The following is a 24,920-nucleotide window of genomic DNA, read 5'->3' on the forward strand; positions in this document are numbered from 1 at the left end:
TCTTCAACTATCAGTGAGGCCAGCCCCATTTTTGTTATTTCTCTTTGAAAACTGCCCTGAGCCATTTTTGGAAGGGCGGTATAGAAATCGAATTATTATTTCTTGTTTACACAGTCAGACAGGTGTTATTGACTGGTTTGTTTTATCCAGACATCGAGTCCTTCCCAAGGACCTGGGATGGCTGAATTTGATTGTCAGTTGTTATAGATATCGTTGCAGAATATAGGTTGTTCCCAGTAAAGCTGCTTTTTGTAATTGGCTGGTGGTGATTTCTGTGGCCCCTATGGTGTTGAGGTGCTTTTCAGGGTGTTTTGGAATTGCTCCTAGGATGCCAAAGACCACTGGGATTATTTTGGTCTTCTTCTGCCACAGCCTTTCAATTTCAATTTGTAGATCTTTGTATTTGGTGATTTTTTCTATTTCTTTTTCTTCTATTCTGCTGTCACCTGGTATTGCTATGTCGATTATTTTCACTTGTTTTTCTTTCTTCTCGACTACAGTTCTATCTGGTGTATTGTGTGGCAGATGTTTGTCTGTTTGTAGTCGGAAGTCCCATAATATTTTTACATCTTCATTTTCTTCAACTTTTTCAATTTTATGGTCCCACCAATTTTTGGCTACAGGTAGCTTGTATTTTTTGCAGATGTTCCAGTGTATCATCCCTGCTACTTTGTCATGCCTTTGTTTGTAGTCAGTCTGTGCAATCTTTTTACAACAGCTGATTAGGTGGTCCACGGTTTCATCTGCTTCTTTACAAAGGCGGCACTTGCTGTTTGTTGTTGACTTTTCTATTATTGCTCTTACTGGATTTGTTCTTAGTGCCTGTTCTTGTGCAGCCAGTATTAAACCCTCTGTTTCTTTCTTCAAGTTGCCATTCTTAAGCCATTGCCAGGTCTTGGTGATGTCTGATTTTCCACTTATATTGTGCAAATATTGACCATGCAGGGGCTTATTTTTCCATTTTTCTGCTTGGTTCTTGACTTGTTCTTTCTTGTAGGCCTGCTTTGTTTCATTGGTGTTGAATAGTTTCACGTTATTGACCATTTGAAGTGCATCTTCTTCACTGTCCTTGATATATTCTTCAAGGCCTCTTTTCTCCTCCTCTACTGTTTGATGGACTTGCAGCATTCCTCTTCCACCTGAGCTGCGAGGGTATAGCCTATCTACATCACTGCGGGGGTGCAGAGCATGATTTATGGTCATGATTTTCCTGGTCTTACGATCCAGCGTCTCCAGCTCAGCCTGGGTCCAGTCTATTATTCCTGCAGTGTATCTGATAACAGGTATAGCCCAGGTGTTTATGGCTTGTATGGTGTTCCCGCCATTGAGTTTGGACTTGAGGATTTTTCTAACTCTCCTGATGTATTCACTTCCAAATTTTCTTTTAACTTCAGTGTGTGCAATGTTATCAGCCTGGAGAATGCCCAAGTATTTGTAATGTTCTTTCTCTTCCAGGTTCTTGATCTTGCTTCCATTGGGCAGCATTGGCTTCCATTGGGCATTCCTTCTGTTTTTCTTATTTTCCCTCTGTCCATTATTAATGCAGCACACTTGTCTAGTCCAAACTCCATTGCTATATCGCTACTGAATATACGGACAGTGCTTAGCAGTGATTCGATTTCTGACTGGGACTTTCCATACAACTTCAGATCGTCCATGTACAGCATATGGTTGATTTGACTTGATCTTTTAGATGTTTTGTATCCGAGGCCTGTTTTGTTTAGTATTTGTGAAAGTGGGGTCATGGCGATTACAAACAACAGAGGGGATAGTGAGTCCCCTTGGAAAATGCCTCTTCTAATGCTAACCTGTCCAAGTGTCTCACCATTGATTGTTAACTGTGTACTACACATACTCATTGCTTTTTTAATAAATATCTGAATGTTTTTGCTGACACCAGTTGTTTCTAAACATTTTAGTATCCATGTGTGAGGCAATGAATCAAAGGCTTTCTTGTAGTCAATCCATGCAACACTTAGATTGGTTTTTCTTCTCTTGCAATTTTCTAAAATCATTTTGTCAATCAGCAGCTGGTCTTTTGTGCCTCTGGTGTTTGGGCAATTTCCTTTCTGTTCAACTGGAAGCTGCTTGTTAGTTAATAAGTGTTGCATGACTTCATCTGCTATTATTCCAGTTAATAATTTGAACATGGTTGACAGACAGGTGATCGGTCTATAATTACTTGGAACTGCACCTTTTGCTGGGTCTTTCATGATGAGATGAGTTTTCCCAGTTGTTAGCCATTGTTCAATATCAGGTCCTTGCAAAATGTGATTGAACTGTTTTGATAGTTGTTTATGAAGGCTTGTTAGGTGTTTAAGCCAAAAGTCATGCAGTTCATCGTCACCTGGAGCAGTCGAATAATAATAATAATAATAATAATAATAATAATAATAATTATTATTATTATTATTATTATTATTATTATTAGAATGAATACCACCTTCAATCAATAATTACAGATGGTAATCCACATCGGGATCTCCACACTTGTAACTCCCAGTTCCAGTCTTAATGCTATATTAGAAACTCATCTAGAGAATTCCATAATCGATCTTAAACACTTTGACTATGCCATCTGCTGGGGCAAGGTTAGAATAAGGACCCAGTTGTGTACCATATAGTAACTGTGGCACTACTTTGGCCTCAAATCTCAAAGCCAAGATATTGTGTTACCAACCTTTTTTTAATAAAACTGGTTTCACCCCGGAACACTCGCTACATTCCTTGGATGTCCACAGAGCTCTCCTCTCCTATATGGACAGGACTAGAGACTTTAGAAAGTCCAATAGACTCCTCATTACCTTTGCAGGTGATCTAGACAAGTACTTCCTGAATGGCTGGTCCAGGTTATCTTCACTTGCTATGAGAAACAAGGAGAAAAACTGCCTACCACTATTAAGGCTTACTAGCTGGGCTGGGCGCAGAGCATCTGTGCCTCTAGTTCACCGCCGCTTTGCCTGCTGCCCGCTGCTGCTGTTTTCTGCCTGCCCGCCCACCTCCGCTGTTTTCTCTGCCTGCCCACCCACCGCCATCTTTTTTCCTGCTGAGCCCCCAGCCCGACTACCGCCACTGTTTTCTTCCCTCCTGCCTGTCCGCATTGCTATCCAGCAGCTGCTTGCGAACTCTTGCAAGAGCTGCCACACATGGGATTAGTGATGTGTACGCCTAAGAGGAATGAATATATATATTTCTATGAGAGCTACGGCCCCCTCCTCAGCTTACCTGTCTGGCATTAATTTCTCTGATATTCGTGAAGCGGCTACTTGGTTGACCGATTTACCCTTTGTGAAGCATTATGCCTTAGACATCCATTCTGTGGCTGAGGCTAGTTTTGGGTGAGTGGTACTAAAGAAACTCATCTAACTTAACATCCTTGGGTGGTCCTCCTTATAAGGGAGCTTGGTAATCGCCCATGTTATGAAGGATACCAGAACACCACTAAGATAAGCAGGTTGCTTACTTGCAACTTTGATCCAGTATCATTTATAACACCTGCCCAGCCTCCCTGCCTTACAGAGGATGTATTTACCTGCTTCATGTTTGGTGAACTGTAGTCCACACAGTGGCCATTCAGGAACTGAGCAACAAAGTGCTCTGCCGCCGAAAATACTAAGCGTGCTCTGCAAGCGAAGAACAGAGCTTCAGAGCGCTTCGAGGAGCTTGTGAATTCTTCCACAGGGACTATTGCACAGGCACAAAGCCCACATTGTGGATGATACCAAAAGATCAAAAGTTACAGGTGAACAACTTGTTTATGTAGGAGGCTCAAGTTGGGACTCATAGCATGGGAGATTAACCCCTGTGTAAGTTCAGGTCTACTCATGAGTAAGGTTGAGGGTCTATTGGCAAATAAGTGGAAGGCCTACTCATGAGTAAGAGTGGGTTCTACTCATGTGTAAAGATTTCAAGCCCTGCTATAGTATATTTGGGTAAACTACTTTGTAGAGATGCATCAGACAGAAGGCTACCAGGTGTATCTTAGGAAGTTATTGTGGCTGGATATGGGGCCTCTTGAATTTCTTGCTGGGCATTTACTACCCAGGTGGCATTTGGGGGAAGCACTGAGCCTTGTAAAGACTCAACAAGCAGAAGTTCATCAGGAGCATCTTTAGCAAGTAATTGGGAAAACTGCACCTGTTGAATTTATGCCTAGATGCATCCCTCCCCAGACTAATCTTGAGCTGAAAGACCAAGGCAAAGCATGAGTGCATGGAGCTTCATTTCTGAAGCAGCATAATATACAAGACTGTAGAAAGTCTTTATGGCTTATATGGCGTGGAAGTTAAAATGGGCACCTTAATAATTTTCACACATATATAATTTCCACACTTTCTAGACCACGAGTGAAAATTGAAAGCATCTTAAACTCTCGTCTTAAATGGAAGGTGTTTGGATGACTGAATTCCTAGGCATTTTGAAAAGGGAAATCTGATTGAGCACTGTGGGGAAGGGAAGTTTAAAAGTGTCCTTTTCTTCTGATCCTGGATAAATGGGGCCTTCATATTCATAGGCAGTATATCTCTGATATACTGCCAGTGAACAGACAGATAATGGAATAAGGGGGCCTTTCTAAGCTCATGCAAGGCCCCCTGCCATCTTGCTGCCAGTTTATGTTCCCTCCTAAGTTAACTGGTTATTACACCCCCTCCTTGCATCCCCTGGCAAGGCCCCTTACCTACCTCGCTGCTACTTCAGTAGAGGGAGCAAATAAAAGCCCATGAAAGGGAGAAGGGAGGGAATGCCTGTAGAAATGCCAGATGCTTCAAGACTCTCCTTATCAAGCAGCTACATTCAGAACTGAAGTTGCTTGCCAGGACTCGTCCATCCCAATTCTGGCTTCAGAATCCTTAGTGGGCAAAATCAACAAGTGCCCTTTGTTTCACTAATCCTTACATTTGACTAACAACTCTTGGGTAACAATCTGATTAAGAAAACATCTTGAAAAACATCAATTCCAGGTTTAAAGGTTACAGGTAAGATCATGGTCATCTTTTTCTAGGCCAGAGTTCAATCTGATGACTAAAGAAAAAATGAGTGATTTTACTCCTAATATTCATGACAGAAGATCATAACCAGTGCTTTTAAATGCTGGTGTTGCAGGAATTGTTTAACTCAAGCTGAAACTAGTATGTCTAGTGCAGAAAAAGACACATTTACAGGCAAGTACAGTACCATTTTATTTCTCAGAATATAATTGCAGTGTGTCACTTTAAAGCTAAATATTGGTATGACTCTGTCTGATACTAGAGAATTAAAATATCTTATTTGAGTAGACATATTTATATTCCACTTCTAAATTGTTCAGTAAGGCATTGTATGAATACATGGAAGTTTCCTTAAATGATTTGTTTGTCTTAGTAACTTAAATGTACTTCTCTGTGATACTTTTCTCTAGATGAAATGCTAACCAAACTGATGAATGATATACAAAGTAACTTCAAATGTCTAGGTCTTCTGGAACCCTACAGCTGGCAAAAGGGAGAGGCTTGTGTTGTAAGAGCAGCAGATACAATGTGGTACCGAGGTGAAGTTATAGAAGTTGGGGGTGGAATTATCAGGGTAAGCTTGACACTTGCATTTTGAAGTACCAGCTCAGTTATTGTGCATATTAATGTAGATTGTTGTAGCAAAAGGTTTTTGCTGTAGTGGTTTCATATTGCATGTTTTAGTAAGTTAAATGATGTCCTTATCCCTCATCTCCTACATTCAAAGGGTGGGAGAGTTATTTCCTATCCTATTATGGGCTGTAGTATTCTATCTATAATTGTTTCTGTAAGTCTTGGGAATCTATATACGGGTAATCATAGCCCAGGGTTTGTGAACATGCATACCCTAACAAGCTAGTGCATGAATAACTTTAATTCACAGATAGTTTTTGATTTCTTAAATTTGATTTGCCTCAATCTTCTTTTCTCCTAAATATTTTCTACCTTAAAAAATAAGATGCCTAGCTTTTTTTAACAACAACAAAAAGCTTTTGTTACGACTACTTCTCAAAGCTATCCTATTACAAAATACATTATAGGTGGGCTCTGCTCTGAACAGAGCCATATCTTGAAAATATATTCAACCGATATCCCTGCCCTTCATTGTAAAAACATCCTCAGGGTGGTTTACAGGTTAAGATCTAAAACGACAAGAAGACACATCTCAATATTACTACTAACAATATTTATATACTGTTTTCAACAACAACAAAAGTGCTCAAAGCAGTGCAGATAAGAGTAAAAAAGAAAAAAATGGCTCCCTTTCCCCCAAAGGGCTCATAATCTGAAAGAAACTCAAAGGGAAACCAGCAACAGCTACTGGAGAGATGTTATGCTGGAACAAATAGGGGCAATTGCTTTTCCCCTTTTAAGCATGAGAATTACAATGTTAACAGTTGCTTCTTTGTCCAATAGCCAGAGACGGTAACAATCTAATAAGTGTCAAAACCATAAATGAGCTGCAGAGTAAAAATGGCAGCAATTTTTTCAAAAATCAAACTGAAAAAACTTAGTTTTGTGGTGCTTTCTCTTGTATAGGTACGGTATTTGGACTATGGATATATTGAGAAGATTCCTCAGTGTCACCTTTATCCAACTGTATTGTATGCTGAGATACCTCCATTCTCCATACCATGTCAGCTTTATAAAACTCTGCCAGTTAGTATACACTGCATTTCTAAAGTACTCGCTACTCAAGCCTAATGTAAAGAAAGAAATCTAGTGTGATCTGTAGGACATTCGTAATTTATTATAACATAATTATACAGTGTGTTTAGAGTCCTCAGGAGGAAGTATTACTAAGAATGTTCCAGGGGACTGCAGCTGCTTCTGCAAAGCAGTATGAAGTTGGGCGAATCAATACCCACACTACACTGCACAATTGCCTCAAGCTATGGTGCAGATACAATAGCATTTGCTGGGAATTGTGGAGGTCTGCATCTTCTCTCACCCGCACAGTCGAGCTTTATGTCAGTAGTAGTCCTTTGATAAGCATATACCTGAAACTGTTGTGAAACTACTTGTGATGAGTCTGAGATCTTGTCCTCCAGGGTTGCCTCATAAATCAATGCCAGATGGTTTACAAAAGTAAGAACTGGTCCAATCCATGTGATTTCCCCCAGAAACGCCGTTGACTAAAGACTGAGCAAATGGGGCACACAGATCTATAGATGAAATCTCTGTTAGCTTCTCTAGAATTTATTTTAAGTTTGTTTGTTTGTTTGTTTGTTTGTTTGTTTGTTTGTTTGTTTGAATTGTCATTATGAGTCAGAGAAATTGAGTATTCCTCCAGTGATAGCTGTTGCCCAGAACAGAAAGAAGATGTGGTCATGGCATTTAGTGCCTGAAGTTAAAATGTAATTTTGTCCCATCTGTCTTTTTCGCTTTTGGAATTAGCTATCTTTTTTTTAATGGTGCCAAAATCCCTCTGTCTCACAAGATCAGCCCTGAGTGAAAAAGTTTTTATACTTGGTTTTTTATACTACTGATAGTGTGGGGTGTCTTCCTTTTTGTTGTACAGGTTGGTGGTGTCTGGCAGCAGGATGCAGTTGAACTCCTTCAAGAACTACTTACAAAGAGACTTGTTGAAGTACAAATTATGTTAAGTATAAAGATTAAACCATGTAGTTATATCAAGCTCCTCTTGCAGTCACTACTACTGCTGCAACAAATATTTATATACCACTTCTCAACAAAAGTTCCAAAAGTGGTGTGAATGAAGGAAATTAAAGATGGCTCCCTCTCCCCAAAGGGCTCACAAACTTAAAAATACGTAAGATAGACACCAGCAATAGCCACTGGAGGGATGCTATACTGGGGTTGATTGGGCCAGGTGCTCTCCCCCTGCTAAATAAGGAGAATTGCCACTTTAAAAAGGTACCCCTTTGCTCAGTGTGTGTTCACATATAAATGAGCTAAGAGAGCAATTGAAAGTTGCGTCCAGCTTTTTCCAATGTCAGTGCATTTTGCCAAATGCCAGAGAGAAGTATTATAACAATGACTTGGAACTCACAAAAGCAAACTAAGCATATTTTAAATACATAGTCCTCTAGGGCCAAAATAGACATTATTGGGGGCATTAGTTCCTATGCCTGCCCTGTCCATATATAAAGCGGAGGACTGGGAGGGGTATTTAACTTGAAAAGGGAACCTGAACTCTTCTCCTCAATCCAGTGCAATTCTGATATCAAAGGAGGTGGGAGTTAAAATGCCTGGAGCAGAAAAGCATAAGGGAGGGAGGATTTAACTCCCTTTATCTGCACACCCCTTTTCATGCTAATATGACATACAACCTGCTTTCAGTGTGACTGGCTTAGGCAGATACACAAACAGACATGGCTGTCAGCATCACTTCTAGTTTTGTCTCCTAGATTGCTGTTCAAACATTTGTAGTACTGGACTACATCAAAACCTGAAGCAGGGAGTAGTCATAGTCATAACAGAATTGTCTCAACAACTAATTTCACCAGAAACAATTGCTGAAATCCAGGCACACATTTTGGTTTTTTTTTTAAAAAATGAAATCAACATTTCTACTGCTGTCATGGCCTAGAAAACTTTGGGTATGCCTCTCCTTATATCCAATTTCTCACTTCTTGGTGATGTGATTGAATGTGTCCATTTAGCTCCTGTGACCAGCACACTTCCTGAAGCTTAGCCTGTGTTTGTCTTCTTCTTCCCTGTTAGCACAGAATTGTTTCATACCTCATGTTTTGGGGAGTGGTTTTTCCAAGCTTCCAGTTTAGCCCTAATGCCAAAACCAGGATTCACAGGCCTCTGGTATGTCCAAGTTCTTAGTGTGCCTGCATGCTTGTGCTTCAGGACTTTTATGTACAGAAATTTGTATGCTGTAGGAACTGGACATAATGATAGTGATAGTAGTAGAAACAATGTAATAATAGATTTGCCCATCTTTAATAGGAACAACCAGGAGACCCATGGGGAAACTTGTCCATTAAGCTCTGTTTTGATGGAATGTCGCTTTCTTCTTTTATGGCATATCATAAACACTGCATTGATGAAGATTATGATGGAAACATACCAAAACTGGTAATCCATTTTTTTCCTTTGCCTTTAAGAGCTATATAGAATTAATGTTACTGTGGTGGTTTTCCCTGGATTACAACCACCCCTTTCTCTCATAGAGGAGTATATCCTCATATGGGGGTTATTTTATTATGTATGTATTTATTGGGGGGGGGTTGTATACACACACACACACACACACACACACACAGCCCTTCCATAATGGCCCAGGGCAGTTTACAACAAGATAAAAACAATTAAAGCAAGTTAACAGTTAAAATCAAAACTATAAAAACAGAATAAAACCAATTAAACAATTCGAACACTAAAGAGCCCTGGAAAACCAGGGCAACCATTTAAAAGAATTTAAAACATTTTTTCAGTCATTTAAAAACCCTGGAAGGCCAGGCCAAACAGATAGGTTTTAAGGGCTCTCCTGAAGGACAGTAATGATCTCGAATTATGGATTTCTGCCAGGAGTGCATTTCACAGCCCAGGAGCAGCTACAGAGAAGGCCCGCCTCTGAGTCGCCACCAGATGAATCGGTGGTAACTGGAGACGGACCTCCTCAGGTGACTTTAACATGAGGTGGGGATTATGCAGAAGAAGGCACTCTCTGTTATGCCTCCTATTTTCTCTGGAAAAACAAGGCCATGGAAATTCTGTATTTTCCCAGCATTCTGTGGGAGATGGCCAGTTCCAGTTTTATCTTCTTCTGAGTAAGAGGGCTTTGGAGCTCTAAAGCTTGTGTTAACCAACATTACAAATAGAAGGTTTCTGGAAAAGGGAGCAAGCTCAGCATTGACCGTAATACAGGGTGCTGTTTTCCTATGGCATGCACTAGAGAAGCATGTAAGACAAATGTAGAGTGGGGAAGTTCCCCATATGTGCTGTAACAAGCTACTCTTTCCCATTTCATTGGTTTAACGTCATTTGCTCATCAGAACATTCATCTGTTGCGTTTCTTTTTGGTTTGTGTCTTTGTTTTCCAGAATTGCACTTTGTGCGTTTTCTGTTTATAAAAATGGAGGGATCAGGCAGGGAGAAGAAGTGAAAAGGCCTGCATATATAGCTGAGGAACCTCACAAAATAAAGCAGGGTGGAAGCAATGGTTTATGAATAAATCTGCCTGTGTGGAGGCAGCAGTTGCTTTTATTTGCTCCTTGAACACAGTTCTTATTTGAAAGGAAGGAAGCAGTATCATATGTAGGTGCAGCAGGCAACTGTTTTAAAGAAATCCAGAAATTGTGTGCATATAGGAGTCAAAAGGGATGAGATGTTTATTGTGTGCTTAGTGCTTGCCTACCTCACTGTTTTCCCCGTCTAAATTCTAGCCAGATTTTGAGGATGGGATGTTGACCCCATAATGCCTCCCACTATGGCTGCTATTTGCATCTGGTTTTACCCAGTCTGCTATTTGGTAAAAAGGGCAAGATGGGTCTGATAAACAGCTGGTGCAGGCGTGCCCTAGCTCTCTTCTCTGAAAGCAAAGGCCACCTCATTCATACGAAAGTTTAGTTGTAGGCAAACCAGAATTTATTTTACCCTTGACTTACTGGAGCCTGTTTGAGGAGAGCTGGTCTTGTGGTAGCAAGCATGAATTGTCCCCTTTGCTAAGCAGGGTCTGCCCTGGTTTGCATTTGAATGGGAGACTACATGTGTGAGCACCGTAAGATATTCCCCTTAAGGGATGGGGCTGCTCTGGGAAGAACAACTGCATGCTTACATGCAGAAGGTTCCAAATTCCCTCCCTGGAATCTCCAAAATAGGGCTGAGAGGGATGTGCACAGAACCAGTTCGGAGGCCCTTTATGGGCCTCTGAACTGGTTCATACGGCGGCTGGTTCGGAGGTGGGGGAGTGCACTTACCCTTCCCACTGCTCTCCCCCCCTCCCCCCGCCAGCGCTCCAGTTTTCTAAAGTCCCTCGGGCTGGCAGCATACCACCCTGCCTCCCCACTGCCCCCATTTACCGGGCCGAGGTGGGAGTGCGCATGTTGGACATGCACAGGCGCATCGGCTACTTCTGGATAGTTCCGGTTAACGGGGGCAATGGGGCGGCGGGGAGGTATGCTGCCGCCCCGAGGGACTTTAGAAAACTGGAGCGCCGGGAGGGGTAAGTGCACCCTCCCCCGCCCTGAAAGCAGCACCCCCCGCCTTCAAACCACCGCCACCCGGCTTCGTGCACCTCCCTACTGAGAGAGACTTCTGCCTGTAACCTTAAAGAAGCCGCTGTGTAGAAGCCAGTCTGTGTAGACAAATCACAGAAGAAGATTGGCTTAAAGAAGCCAGTCTGTGCAGACAATATTGAGCTAGAAGGACCAATAGTCTGACTCAGCATATGGCATAAGTAGATTACATTAGAGCAGCATTAAAACAGGCTATGCCCAGAGCTGTGAGTATAAAGGCTAAAAGCTTTACAATGTTATACAGCTACTGTTAGGCAAATTTTTGAATGTTTTTAGTACTAATGTTGTTCTGTAATCCACAAGGGTTTGAAAAGTACATCATTGAGAGGACAAACCTCTGCACTATGTATTAGCTAGAATACAAAATAGACTTCTAGACATTTAAATTATTAGTAAGATTTACTTTAAAAGAACTTCCTTTGCACATTCTAGGATATAGCAAACTGCAGTGAAGATCAGCTGGAGGAAAACTGTGAAATTAGTCATGAGGTAAAGTTTCATTCTCAAGGGGCTTCTGACTTTTAAGCTGTACATTACTTTCTTTTTAATGTTTGAGACTGATTTTCACAGCCATATACCCCCTTCTTTCTCCCCAAGTCTCTCTTACTCCTAAAACTCTCTCCCTACCTGTCCCTCTGGATTCATCAGAGCAAGGAGTTGAGCCCAAGGACTTGGATTCGGGTAGGGAGGGAAGTCAACTCTCAGAAGAACGGACAGATCCTTCTCATGCTTCTTCTCACCGCTTCTCCTAAGCAGCCTTTTCTGTTCTACTGCACAAGGCCCACAGAATCCTCAAATTGGAGGAATCTGTTCCTCCCCTATCTTTTAGACCGCGGGGGGGGGGGAGAGGAAGTCTTTTTTCCTCCTTACCTGCTAGAAGACACTATTCCCTGCCCTCAGTTGTTTATACCAGTGTTTCTCAATTTTTTGGAGTCATGTACATTATTCATGCGCAGTTTCCTGGACCAGCAGTTAGTAAGGGGGCCACCCACCCACACCCCCAGGCACCTCCCAAAAAACTGGCAGCATAAAATGCCATGTTTACTACTAGAGGCATAGCTAGGGGAGATGGGGCCCATGTTCATCTCTCTCTCTGGCGGCCCCCCAGAGTGAGGGAGATAATGAAGAAAATAGGGAGGGATGGATCTGGAGGGCCCTCAGGAGCTGGGGGCCTGTGTTCTTTGAACCCTTTCACTCAGTTATAGCTACGCCCCTGTTTACTGTTTCTGGATCACATGATTCCAGTAATGTGTTGCATAGAATAACATCCATGACATAACTGATGGTGGGTTGATAAAGTGCACCTGATTGTTCTCCTTGGCCCCTGCTAACTGGGCAAAGAGGCACCTTTTACCATGGTGATTCTCTTTATTTAACAGGGGGAGAGTAACTGGCTCTATCCACCCCCAGCACAGTACTTCCAGTGACTGTTGCTGGTGTGTGTCTTATGTTTCTTTTTAGAATGTGAGCCCTTTGGGGACAGGGAGCCATCTTATTTGTTTGTTATATCTCTTTGTAAACTGCCCTGAGCCATTTTTGGAAGGGCGGTATAGAAATCAAATTATTATTATTATTATTATTATTATTTCTCTTGGGTTGCTCATGTTTTGCTGTTCACCTCTCTCTTGACATAAGATTTCCTAATTCCTCATCTGTTGTAGGAGTTGCTGTTGTCTGAAGCAGATACCCCACTTCTGCCACCATATACTATGCCATCGCTGCCTGTGCTTGGAGAGCTTTTCCCTGTTAGAGTAAAACACATGGTGTCACCTAATGAGGTATCATTACTAAATATATTAAACAAAGACTGTAGTCTTGAGTCTGTATTTAATTGCCTGCCTTCTTTAACAGAAATGCAGTGGAGGATTTGTACAAGATTTTAAAAGTTGCTCTTGTTCACTTGATATAGGTCTAGTAAACTCTTACCTACAAATCAGTAATCATTTATTCATATTTTGCATATAGTTTTATAACTTTGGTTTGGATGCGTGTATACTTGTAAACAAATGGTTCTCAACCTTTGGGCACTCAAGCTTGGACAACCCTGGTTTAACAGCCTTTGGGCACTCAAGGCAGTTTCAGTCCTTAACCTGTGTGGAAGTCATATTGAAATGAGCTTGGATTACAATCATAATCCAGGACTCCCTTCAGCTGTTTGGCTACTCCCAGTTCAGCCATTTGAGATCCACCAGGTCTGGGTCTTAGGCTAATTTAGAAGTGCACTGTTAACGGCTTGGGTCCAGGCTATTTAAGAGAGTGCCTCCTTTGTCATGAACCCTGCCACCTGTTACGGTCTTCTGGAGAGGCCAGGTTTCGGTTGCCACCAGCTCATCTGCTGGCAACTCAGGACTAAGCTTTTTCTGTGACTGCTCCAGGGCTTTGGAATATTCTCCCTGCTGAAATAAGAGCATCTCTTTCTCTGTTTGCTTTTAATTAGAATTCTAACAATTTTAATTTGTTTTAATAACTGTTCTATACTATTGTTTTTATTGAAATAAGAGCATCTCTTTCTCTGTTTGCTTTTAATTAGAATTCTAACAATTTTAACTTGTTTTAATAACTGTTCTGTATTGTTTTTATTGTGTTTTGTGTATTTTAATCTGTTGATCTTTTAATATCTTAAATTTTGTACACCGCCTAGAGATGTACATATCAGGCGGCATAACAATATGATAGATAGATAAATAAATAAATAAATATGGTTGGGAGGGAAGCTGCCATTGGAACCAATACCCCTGTTGCTGATATAGTATTCAGGAAATAAAAAGCAATCAAGGACCAGTAACATAATTACCATAATATGTAGCTGCACCCTAAGAGGATGGTGAGGGCAGTTGCCTTTAAAAATGTGAGCCTTCCTCTATTGGCTCTGTGGGCACTTTTAATGAGCATTTCGATGATTTACTGGTTCTTGTGGCTATTTTATTGCTGATCTTTCTATCTTCTATCGATATAATTCTCCTAAATGTCCTTTGTGGCATCTCACCAGGCTCAGGCAGCTAGAAATCCTTAAAGAACGTTAACTCAGTCAAATGAACAGGTAAAGCCAAGGGCTCAGCTGGTTTATCACGAGGCCCCACCATCTTCGGCCATTAGGGAGGGCGCTATACAGCTTGCACTGCATGGGGCCCGCTCTCCCAGTTTGGAGACCGAGAGTGTTTCAGAGGAGATTGAGCCCTCCGCTTCTTCCTCCATTGGTTTTTGTCCTCCTCCTGCTCAGCCTCCTGCTGAGCCCATCTGTGCTGGTTCTAGCCTCTCAGCTTCAGGGAGCTCTGAAAGCCTCTGTGTGCCCAGAGATCAGAATGTCTCTTCTCCCAATCCCTCTGCAGTGCCCAGCACTCCTCTGTTGGCCTCTCCTTCTCCGAAGCCACAGGCTAGGAACTTGGTGCTGGGGAAAAGGTGTGAATAGCCAACAAACACCTGGGGCGGGGGGGTGGGGAGCATGAAAATGCAGCCAACGCCACCACCATCTGCTCATCCAGTGAGACCAAATATTTCTGTGACCTTGGGACACAGACCTTCCAACCCTCTTCCTAGCCCTACTGAGTGCTCTCAGCCCGCCTGCCCCCACATCAGAAGAGGTTTTTGTGCAAGGATTCAAAGCTATCTTATTAAGGAGTTCCAGGATTTAAGGAGAGATCTTGTGAGGGGCAGGAAGCGTTCTAGGGAAAGGAAGCATTCCAGCCACCATTCTTCCCCTCCTCATCAGCATCTGCTTCCCCCCTCCTAAAGGTAAAGAGAGTTCTAAAACACACACAAATCAGAGGGCTCACAGTAAGAGGAGTCTTCGGGCTCACTCCTCAGAAAACTCTGACACTAACCCTTCTCTTCCTAGGGAAGAATGCTCTCCTATCCCCTTAGCTTCCGAAGCTCTCACTCAACCCCCTCTTAAATCAGATGATAAGGATTTGGGGGTAGATGACGGTAATGGTGGTCAGGAGAGGACCTCCCTTCTGCAACACAAGCATCTTCCCCTAGGCTGTTTTCAGGAGAGGACTTTAGCCCCCTCCCTAAGAGTTCTGGCTGTGTTAGAAGTGGAAGCCTCTAGACCTACTGACTCTCAACCACCATCAAAAGGGGCTGTTGTGTTTCGTAAACAGAACTCCCTTCCTCATATCATTTATTCCTTTTCCAAACTGTTTTCAGGAAGTGTTTAAAACAGCCAGCTCACAGGTGTTCACAGCACCTAGGCCATATTTAACAAGTATTATACCCTTCCTCAGCCACCTAATGGTGCAGTGGGAAAATGCTTGACTAACAAGCAGAAGGTTGCTGGTTGCTGGTTCGAATCCCTGCTGGTACTATATCGGGCAGCAGCGATATAGGAAGATGCTGAAAGGCATCATCTCATACTGCATGGGAGGAGGCAATGGTAAACCCCTCCTGTATTCTACCAAAAGAAAACCACAGGGCTCTGTGTGCGCCAGGAGTAGAAATCGACTTGATGGCAGACTTTACCTTACCAGTCCACTATGGAACAGCTTAAGCCTCCCATGACAGATGCTCCAGTTGTGGCCTTGCTCAGTGGTGCCATCTTTCCAAAGCATGGTGATAACTCCCTAAAAGATTTTTTTTTAAAGTCAGATAGAAAAAGAAAAGAAAAAAAATAGTCAGATAAAAAAAGAAACTGCCCTCAAGAAAGCACATTAGGTTACTGCCTTAACCATTTGAACCTCTTCTGCTTCATCTGTTTTTCCCCAGAGCCATTATACTGTGGGCTGAGAAGCAGCTCCAGACAGGCTTCGAAAACAACGCTAAAGATTCAAAAGGCAGCTGTTTTTTCTGCAGACACAAATTTTATGCGCGTCTGCAGAAATTTCCTCTTAAGGAAGAGGAGAGCTGGTCTTATGGTAGCAGGCATGACTTGTCCCCTTAGCTAAGCAGGGTCTGCCCTGGTTGCATATGAATGAGAGACTACATGTGAGCATTGTGAGATATTCCCCTTAGGGGATGGAGCCGGTCTGGGAAGCATCTAGGTTCCAAGTTCCCTCTCTGGCATCTCCAAGATTGGGCTGAGAGAGATTCCTGCTTGCAACCTTGGAGAAGCTGCTACCAGTCTGTGTAGACAATACTGAGCTAGATAGACCACAGGTCTGATTCGGTATATGGCAGCTGCCTATGTAAGTTGCTATGGTTTTCATGGCTTCCCAATTTAGTTTGTTTATTATTTATTTAACATATTCATATACTGCCCAAAATGCAAGTCTCTGGATGGTTTACAATAATACAATAAAAACAAAAAGGTTAAAACATTACAACAATTAAAATTTAAAACTATTAAAAACCATCATACTATTAAAACAGTATCTAATTAAAAGCCTGGGTGAACAAATGTGTCTTGACTGCCTTTTTAAACATTGTAAGAGATGGAGAGGCTCTTATTTCAGCAGGGAGCGTGTTCCAAAGCCTCGGGGCACCAGTGGAGAAGCAATGGAGATGTTGTGCCCATACATGACTTTTGGCTTAAACACTGGGCAGTAGATACCACCTCCTGTGCTAATCTTACCTCCACCCCCTTCCAGGGGACTAAGGTGTTTGGAGATGACACACTTAAGGACAACTTGGAATAAGAGACAGGCTCTTCTTTCAGCCCCTGAGAGAGAACACCACAGACCACCTAAGAGATGGTCCTTTTCCTCATGCCCTTTTTGCCAGAACTGCAGATTCAAAGAGAAAGACATATGGGGCCAGCATTCCTTCTGGAACAAGAAGCGCTTCCAGCCCAGATCAACAAACCAGTCAGCTCTTGCTTCCTCTCGGCCCTCTCAGTCCTGGGGAGCTCCTGACACTCCACCAATACAAATAGGAGGAGGGATTCAAGCCGCCATTCACACTCGGGAGGTCTCATGCTCAGACAGATGGGTCTTCCTCACCATGCATGAAGCGTACACCATAGAACTTGACACCAATAGCACTTTACACTTGCTAACACTGAACTGTGTTTGCCATTTTGTCACCCATTCACCCAGTTTGGAGAGATCCTTTTGGAGCTCCTCACAATCTACTGTGGATTTCACTACCCTAAATAGTTTAGTGTCATCTGCAAATTTGGCCACTTTGCTGCTTACCCCAACTTCTAGATAAATTATGAACAAGTTAAAAGAGCACTGATCCTAATGCAGGTCCCCGGGGGACCCCACTTCTTACTTTCCTCCATTATGAAATCTCTTCATTTATTCCTACCCTCTGTTTTCTGTCCTTCAACCAGTTACCAGTCCACGCGTGAACCTGTCCCCTTATCCCACGATTGCTAAGTTTATTCAAAAGCTTTTGGTGGGGAACTTTGTCAAAAGCTTTTTGGAAGTCCAAGTATACTATGTCAACCGGATCACCTTTATCCAGGTGCCTGTTGACACTCAAAGAACTGCAAAAGATTAGCAAGGCAAGGTTTGCCCTTGTAGAAACCATGCCAGTTCTCCTTCAGCAAGGCCCGTTCTTCTATATGTTTAACAATTTCATCATTTCAAAGTATGCTTTTCATCAATTTACTAGGCACAGAAGTTAAGCTAACTGGCCTGTAGTTGACTGGATTCAGTCTGATACAATCAGTCTCTATCATATCTCCTCTCGTATCTCTCAAAACATCATGCTACCATTTTTTATTTTTATTTTTGCCCTCACCTAGAGAGTGGGACTGGCACAAGTTAGATGTTTGTAGATTCCTTTGTCACCTACATTAAAAGGACTGAGCCTCCGCAAGGCAGAAGCCTTATTTGTTTCTTTTCTTACCATTCTCAGTGGATCCAAAGGTTTCCTCAGCTACCATTGCATGATGGATCAAGGCTTTTATCCACTTAGCATATGGCACACAATGTCTTCCTAGATCCCAGGAGCTCACGGCTCATTCCACCACCTTTCTTTTCTTAGGCTCTTCGGCCTGGTTGTTCCTATAATCTGTCTTTCTGTTATTCTTCCTTTCCTTGATGTCACTACCACTATCTCCAAAGTTTGGGGACACCATCACAGCTGTGCAAACCCCCGCCCCCACAAAAAAACCTGGGTGGGGTTCTGTCCCCTGGCTCCTAAAGCCTTGGATAACTTGCATAGGTCCTGCCTTCTGGAGATAGTAGGAGGAGTTGACCCACTGGATGCCCTCCATCTCGCCACTAATAAGCAGCCTTCACGGTAAGTACCAATTCTACATTTATTTATTTTTTATTTTGGTCCCAGGTGTACCTTGTAATTGATCAGCGAGACAATTGTGAGCAGCTTGATGGTATCAAGGACAGCGGAAGCAACTGGAACTCAGAATCTGAAAATCTGGATCAGGCCTTGCAACTGTGTAATGATAGCATACAGTCTTATCCTCCTCTAACAGATTTCCGAAAAGGTATTTTGTTTCTTAGAAACTAAGTTAATAAACATTTACAGAATGGTGTAAGTGTAAATTATATAACTGAAATCAAAAAGGGTAATACTGTTTTGGAGTAGAACCTTGCTTGGTCTCTTACTTGCATTCAGAGCCCAGTAGGAGGAAACAATCTGAAAAGCAGTTCATTGGTATTTGGGGAGACAAAATCTGTGTGTAGAACCCTCTTAAATTTCTGCTGCAGTTCATACAGTGAAGTAATCCTTGATTATGATAACTCAAGTTGAAGCAACTCCATTCCAAAAGCATTTAATAATAAATATTTGGATCTATCAGACTTGTAAAGAATTTTCAGTAAAACATGTTGGATTGGGGTGTGTGTGTGTTAACCAGATCCCTAGTATTTAATGTACCTAAACCAATTAAATAAAATAACCATTCAAACATTTGCATTTGCTCACCCGTAGCATATATGGTGTGAAAGCAATGGTCCACCTTGTCTGATTAATTAGAAGAACAGTGTGTGATGCGTAACTAAAGCATCCTGCTTTACTAGATGGTCAGCAACATAGTATAGAGTTTAAATGTTGAATTAAATATTCTCCTTGTTCTCTTGTAGACATGCCTTGTCTTGCCGAGTACAGTGATGGCTTGTGGTATCGAGGAAAGCTCCTCTATATTAAGGAGTTCAATCCTCTTTCAGTTATAGTTGAGTTTGTTGACTATGGAGCATCAGAAAGGTTGAGCACAAGCAGGTAAATCTATAAATTGGGTGTGTGTTTTTCTCAAGTACTGCTAAACTGGCTAAACACAGCAACCATAGAAGTTGGTCTGTACTTTATTATTGCTTGTATTCTTGTAATCTTTTTAGTTACAGTTAACAAGTTACTTGTGAACTATCACTCTATATGTCTTCATTCATCCATTTTCAATCTTGTCTCAGATTACGTCAGATTCCTCCTTACCTTATGCGATACCCAGCTCAAGCATTCAAAGTTTTGCTGGCTGGATTTAAACCAGCTTCATACAATTCAGAAACCAAAAGAATTCCTTATTGTCCTGAATGGAGCACTGAATCGTTGTGGGCCATGAGGGAGTACCTTTCAGTGAAACAACTCTATGCTTCTTCACTGGTATGCTTTTCTTTAACATTTTATTCCACCCTACTTGTATATTTGCTTCTCCCATATATAACAACCTTAACTAGCATTAGATGAGATTCAGAAATTAAAGGGCCAGAACAATTTGAACAGCAGCTTTAACTCCTTGATACCTTATTTTTAGGTTTTCCTGTCTTGAATGATCTTTAACTTCTCCTACAGTGGAGGTGGGTATCCTTGGATGGGTTGCTCCTCTCACACATCAAAGGACAGGTTGATGTCAATCTTGTAGGAAGCTGCTATAAACAGAGTCGAACCATTGATCCATCTAGCTCAGTATTGTCTGCACAGACTGGCAATGGCTTCTCCAAGGTTGCAGGCAGGAATCTCTCTCAGCCCTATCTTGGAGATGCCATGGAGGGAACTTGGAACCTTCTTCATGCAAGCATGCAGGTGCTCTTCCCGGATTGGCTCCATCCCCTAAGGGGACCCCCATCCTCCTTTGCTCCAAGACACAGCAATGGTGCTCTGTTGCTTTTTGCTAGATCTTCTGGACACAGCCCTTCTGCCTTTCTCCCTCTCTTTCTCCCTTGAGTGGCTGGTCATGGTGGGATGGAAACAAGAAAAATAAAAAGATAAACCATGTCAAACACAAGCAGCACATTTGTCTCCAGGGAAAATGCACCCTTGCAAAGGAGCCCGCTTTTGTTCCTTGGCAAGAGCACCGCTACATGGGATTCACTCCAGGCCTCCTCCTGCACAAACTGAAAGAGAGCTCTGGCCAGCCAAGTAGGAAGTTAGCAGGGCAAAGAGCAATGACTGGCTGAACAGGCAAGGCTTCTACTCTGTCCTTCACAGATCTGACTCCTCTCCAAGACAGGGAGGGGATAAGTACTAATCCCTTGGATTGAGGGCTCAAATGGTGGCACACATGTAAGACCAGCAAATGCTAGCTGCTCTCTAGGCACCTGCCTTGGTGAATAATGAAGAGAGTGGGTCACGATGCAGGGTTGGAAAAACAGAGGGAGCAGGTGGCGTGAGGGCTTCAAGCCCCAAACACCATTGGGGTTTACTCTATTGCTGGAGACCCTGTGCCTACTGTATTTACCTAAATACAAGGCTAGGTTTTTTTCCAAAGTTCTTTCAAAGGTTCTTTGAAAGCAGGGGGTCGTCTTAAATTCAGAGTCCTCTTCTATTTGGGTAAATAACAGATTAAGCAGTTTGTAGCAACCAAGCTTGTAGCAACCAAGCTGCTCAAGTCCCAGGAATGGAGTGAAGGCAAAGAGGGGACAAACACACCATTCTTCATGTTGGTCTCGCAGACCAGCTTCACCATTTCCTCCTCACCCAGAGAGAGGAGATGCTTCATTCCATGCCTGCAGACACACATTAGGCATGCTGCTCAGCAGTTGAAAGGAGAGCAGCACCCTACTGAGATAACAGGTTATCTGCTGCCTGGAGCCAAGGACATCTCTGGTTGGGTTATCCTTCCCGCGTGCTCCCAGGCAGGACTATTTGAAACATACTACAAGCCTTAGGAGCCTGGGACAGATAACCACACCCAGTTCTTTTAGTCCTGCTGCGTTCCTAGTCAGATCTCCATAGCTGCTTTTTGAATGCTCTTAATTCTTCTCTTACAATTGTTTTCTTGTTCCCTATTCGTTTATTGGCCTTTCTTGGGTTTCTTATTCTACTACCGTCTCTCCTTTAAAAAACCAAACACCTTACTTTGTTTTTACTTTCGCTTCTCTCCTCCCTGTATGCCTATTGAGCGCCGACAGACTATCAGGCATATTATCTGTTAGAGGTTGTTGATTTTTACCCACAATAGGTAAAACAGCAGACCACTAAGGAATGAGCACACACTCCAGTTACAGAGTAGGTAGCAGAGGATGGTTTGGATATTGCAGCTATTTAGAGAAAACACATGGAGATCCTTGTATGACTAAACACTAAACATTTATTGGTTAAATACACTTAGATAGGAAAGACCTATATCTAATCTAAAGGACTACATATTGGATAGGTAAGGAGAGAGATATGTTTCCATCTGCTCTCTAGGAGGAAAGGAAGGATTGTGACTCAGCAAAGGAAGTGCTGCAGAGTCAGTTCAGGGGTCATAGAGTAGGGACAGATAGGGAGACCCTTACTCACTGTCTCTACTCCCAATGCCCCTAGTGGTCATTAGGACAGTTGGTGCAAAAGGTCGATGCACTGGAAGTTCATCTCCAACATTATCTTACCGAGAGGAGGAAGCAGAGCGAGCTTTCCTTTTGCAACTAGAGCCCCAGGCTCTTTTGCATGCTGCTGCCCTCAACAGTCGTGGTGCACGATTTAACTGAAATGGAGGGCGCTGGAACGGGTCCCTCCCGAGCTGCACGGAAGGACACCGGACCGGACTGGATCCTTCCGAAACAGCCCAGATTAATTGGAGCTCCACCAGAGCTTAAGAAGGCTCAGAGCCAGCCACACGGGCTAGGCAGATGCCTTGCTCCCATGTCGGCCGAGCTCCCAGCAGCAGCAGACGTGTACCATTACCGCTCTGGACGCCAACAGCTTTGGCGCGAAGGTCGGAAGCCACTGCTCATCACAGCTGTGCCTCCCTGACTCCAGCTTTTCTGGCCATGGACTGCCAGGGAGCCAGAACAGGGCACAGGAGAGATGCTGCGGCAGCCTCACAGAGAGATGGTACATCGGCACCAGTGAGATCCCTCCTTGTCGTGGCTAGCATAAATACCCCGCCGATGGCCCCTATTAATATGACAGTGATAAATTTGCCCCAGGAAATGCCCACTACGTGGCAAAATTGGATTAAGAACACTCTAGCTCTATCCTTAAAAGGTGTAATGCAGAGGGAAAGGAGAGGCAAAAAGAGGGGCAGGGGGCATTCTCCATCATCCTCAACTGAGGACTCTGAAAGCCATTCCCCTAGAAAAGCCAAAAGAAAAAGGAAGCACACCAGGGAAACAAGGCACCATCGTTCCACTAATCAAGGGGAAGCTGATACAGGGGTGGGGATACCTTCCTCAGAGGGATCTGGAAGGGAATCCCCTAACCCTACACCTAATATGCCAATGCCTGTAAGACAAAATGCAGGCGAGTCAAGTTCTTCTATCCTGTAGATATTCCAAATGACTCTAATGTACCTGTCATACCTGTGGAAACTCCACCTGGGGACCCAGGGCTGGATCCACTGGTCTGGTGAGCAGGGCCATCAGTACATTGGGGCTCCAGCCCCCGGTGCCTGCAGAATATGTGCCAAGGTGCTGGCTTCTTTGATCGCTCACCTGAGACTGCAGGGAGTTCGCATTTTTTCTTACTTAGACCTACATTTGAGATCTCCGTCCATGCTAGTAGCATCAGGGGACCTTCAGCTAACTCTGTAAGCGCTAGCTCAGCATGGCTTCCTCGTAAACAGAGAAAAGAGCCACCTGACACAGACCTACAAAATCTTACACCTAGGTTTACTAATAGACTCTCGCAAGGACAAACTCTTCTTACCAGAAGAGCGACTGCAGGTTCTTCAAGAGGAGGTAGCAGAGGTAATTTGGGCTCGGGAAGCCAAATTACTGCTGTTAGCAAGACTCCTCTGCTTAATGGTGGGCACCTTAGACTCTGTACCTTGGGCCAGGTTTCACTTGAGGGCACTGCAGTGGTTCCTACTAAAGTTTCGGAATCCTATAGCCAAAAAGACCGACATCACACTCTCCATACCTCAATACATCCTGGACTCTCTCCAGCGGTGGATGATGGGCTGCAATCTCAGTCGGGGCAGTGAGTTCCGACGGACCATGCGGCATCTGCTACCATGGAGAACAAAGATCAGACCCCGGTACCTGTATCGACACCCTTGAATGCTCAGCCTTTGATGGATTCGAGTGTAAGGGCACACTCGGAGAAGCTCCCTTCATATCAGCCCCCTATGGTATCGAAGGCCTCCCCAAACACGTCGAGATTGGTGTCGAAGGTCAAGAAGAAGAAGCTTAAATTATATAGACAACTGCCGGCTGGTCAGCATCTGCCAGTCGAAACCGAGCAATAAAGAAGGCAAAAAATTAGACTTCTTTGGGAGAAGACTTTATTCAGCTGCAGTTACACGTACACTTGCTTGTGGCCAATTATCAGGCCTGTAACACCCAATATAACCACTTTTTGTGGGAAAAAGTGGGCCCTTTCTTGGATCTCCTGCAGGCCAAGAGGGATTGTGCAAAGGCTTTTTTCAAGGAAACTATTCAAGTGTCTAAGCAGGAACTTTATTCTGCCCAACATTCAGCAGAGTGTGCTGCTAAAGTGATGGCCACATCCAGGGTGCTCAGATGCCACGCTTGGCTTCGATCATCTGATCAGCACTAAGAGGCCTGTTCCAGGGTGGAGGACCTGCCCTTTGAGGGCTCTAGCCTCTTCTCTGAACAAACTGATGACACGCTCCAGAAGTTGAGGAGCACTGCACGTTCGATGTCATACGCTTCGCCAACTTCGAAACTGCAGAAAACTGACTCGGTGGTCACCTCATTAGGTGCAGAGGGCCCTGGCCCAACATAAATCGCCTTCAGAACGGTCCTTTCGGGGCAACAAATTGCCACTCAGATACAAGTTGGGAGGCCAGCCCAATAAGCCAGCTTTCCAGAAACAGTGCCCGAGTGTTCCCCAAAAGAAACAATGACTCGGGACACTTTGGGACTTGCCTGGCAAGTTAGGACAAAGTGATTATGGACCAGTGGGTCCTTACAGTTATCCATTTGGGCTACGCCCTAGAGTTTTGCGGGTTACGTCCTATATCCGGGATTGTGGTGACTCCCTGCACCCTGGAGTTCGATCTAGAGGTTGCCGCTCTCCTGGAAAAGGATGCGATCGAGAGAGTCACCAACCCCGACAGTCCCGGGTTATACTCCTGGTACTTTCTTGTGCCAAAGCCAGACGGTAGTCACCACCCTATATTGGACCCGAGGGCTCTAAATAAGCACTTGGCATACAAACGGTTTCGAATGCTCTTGGTACCGACAATTATGACCATTCTGGACAAAAACATGTAGATGGTCGCACTGGACCTCAAGGATGCATACTATCATGTTTCAATCCACCTACAACATTGGCGCTTCCTGAGGTTCCAGGTAGAGGGAATCCCCTATCAATTCAAGACCTTGCCCTTTGGCCTCACCACCGCACCAAGGGTCTTTACGAAGTGCTTGGCCCCAGTGGTGGCATTCCTGCTGGAGCGAGGTATACAGGTGCTGCCATTTCTGGACGATTGGCTGGTCGTGGCGAGCACCAGACGGACAGTTCTGGATGCCCTTGGGATTGTGATTGATAC

General features: G+C 43.5%; 1 protein-coding gene across 8 annotated transcripts in view; it reads left to right on the forward strand.

Moving 5' to 3' along the window:
• The window catches only part of RNF17 (ring finger protein 17), a 113,595-nt gene that overhangs the window by 81,464 nt on the left and 7,211 nt on the right, over positions 1 to 24,920 (forward strand). For 7 of the 8 annotated variants that reach the window (XM_053309429.1, XM_053309432.1, XM_053309433.1 and 4 more), the window contains 9 exons: positions 5,399 to 5,562; positions 6,528 to 6,647; positions 7,510 to 7,589; positions 8,909 to 9,038; positions 11,633 to 11,689; positions 12,862 to 12,978; positions 18,371 to 18,530; positions 19,129 to 19,264; positions 19,453 to 19,642. In XM_053309429.1, the coding sequence (XP_053165404.1) occupies positions 5,399 to 5,562; positions 6,528 to 6,647; positions 7,510 to 7,589; positions 8,909 to 9,038; positions 11,633 to 11,689; positions 12,862 to 12,978; positions 18,371 to 18,530; positions 19,129 to 19,264; positions 19,453 to 19,642 (1,154 nt within the window). Of the gene's footprint in view, positions 1 to 5,398; positions 5,563 to 6,527; positions 6,648 to 7,509; positions 7,590 to 8,908; positions 9,039 to 11,632; positions 11,690 to 12,861; positions 12,979 to 18,370; positions 18,531 to 19,128; positions 19,265 to 19,452; positions 19,643 to 24,920 lie in introns of those variants that run through there. The other variant, XR_008319445.1, reaches the window with a different exon arrangement.

This window comes from Hemicordylus capensis, chromosome 3 (assembly GCF_027244095.1).
Source record: "Hemicordylus capensis ecotype Gifberg chromosome 3, rHemCap1.1.pri, whole genome shotgun sequence".
Classification (NCBI taxonomy): domain Eukaryota; kingdom Metazoa; phylum Chordata; class Lepidosauria; order Squamata; family Cordylidae; genus Hemicordylus; species Hemicordylus capensis.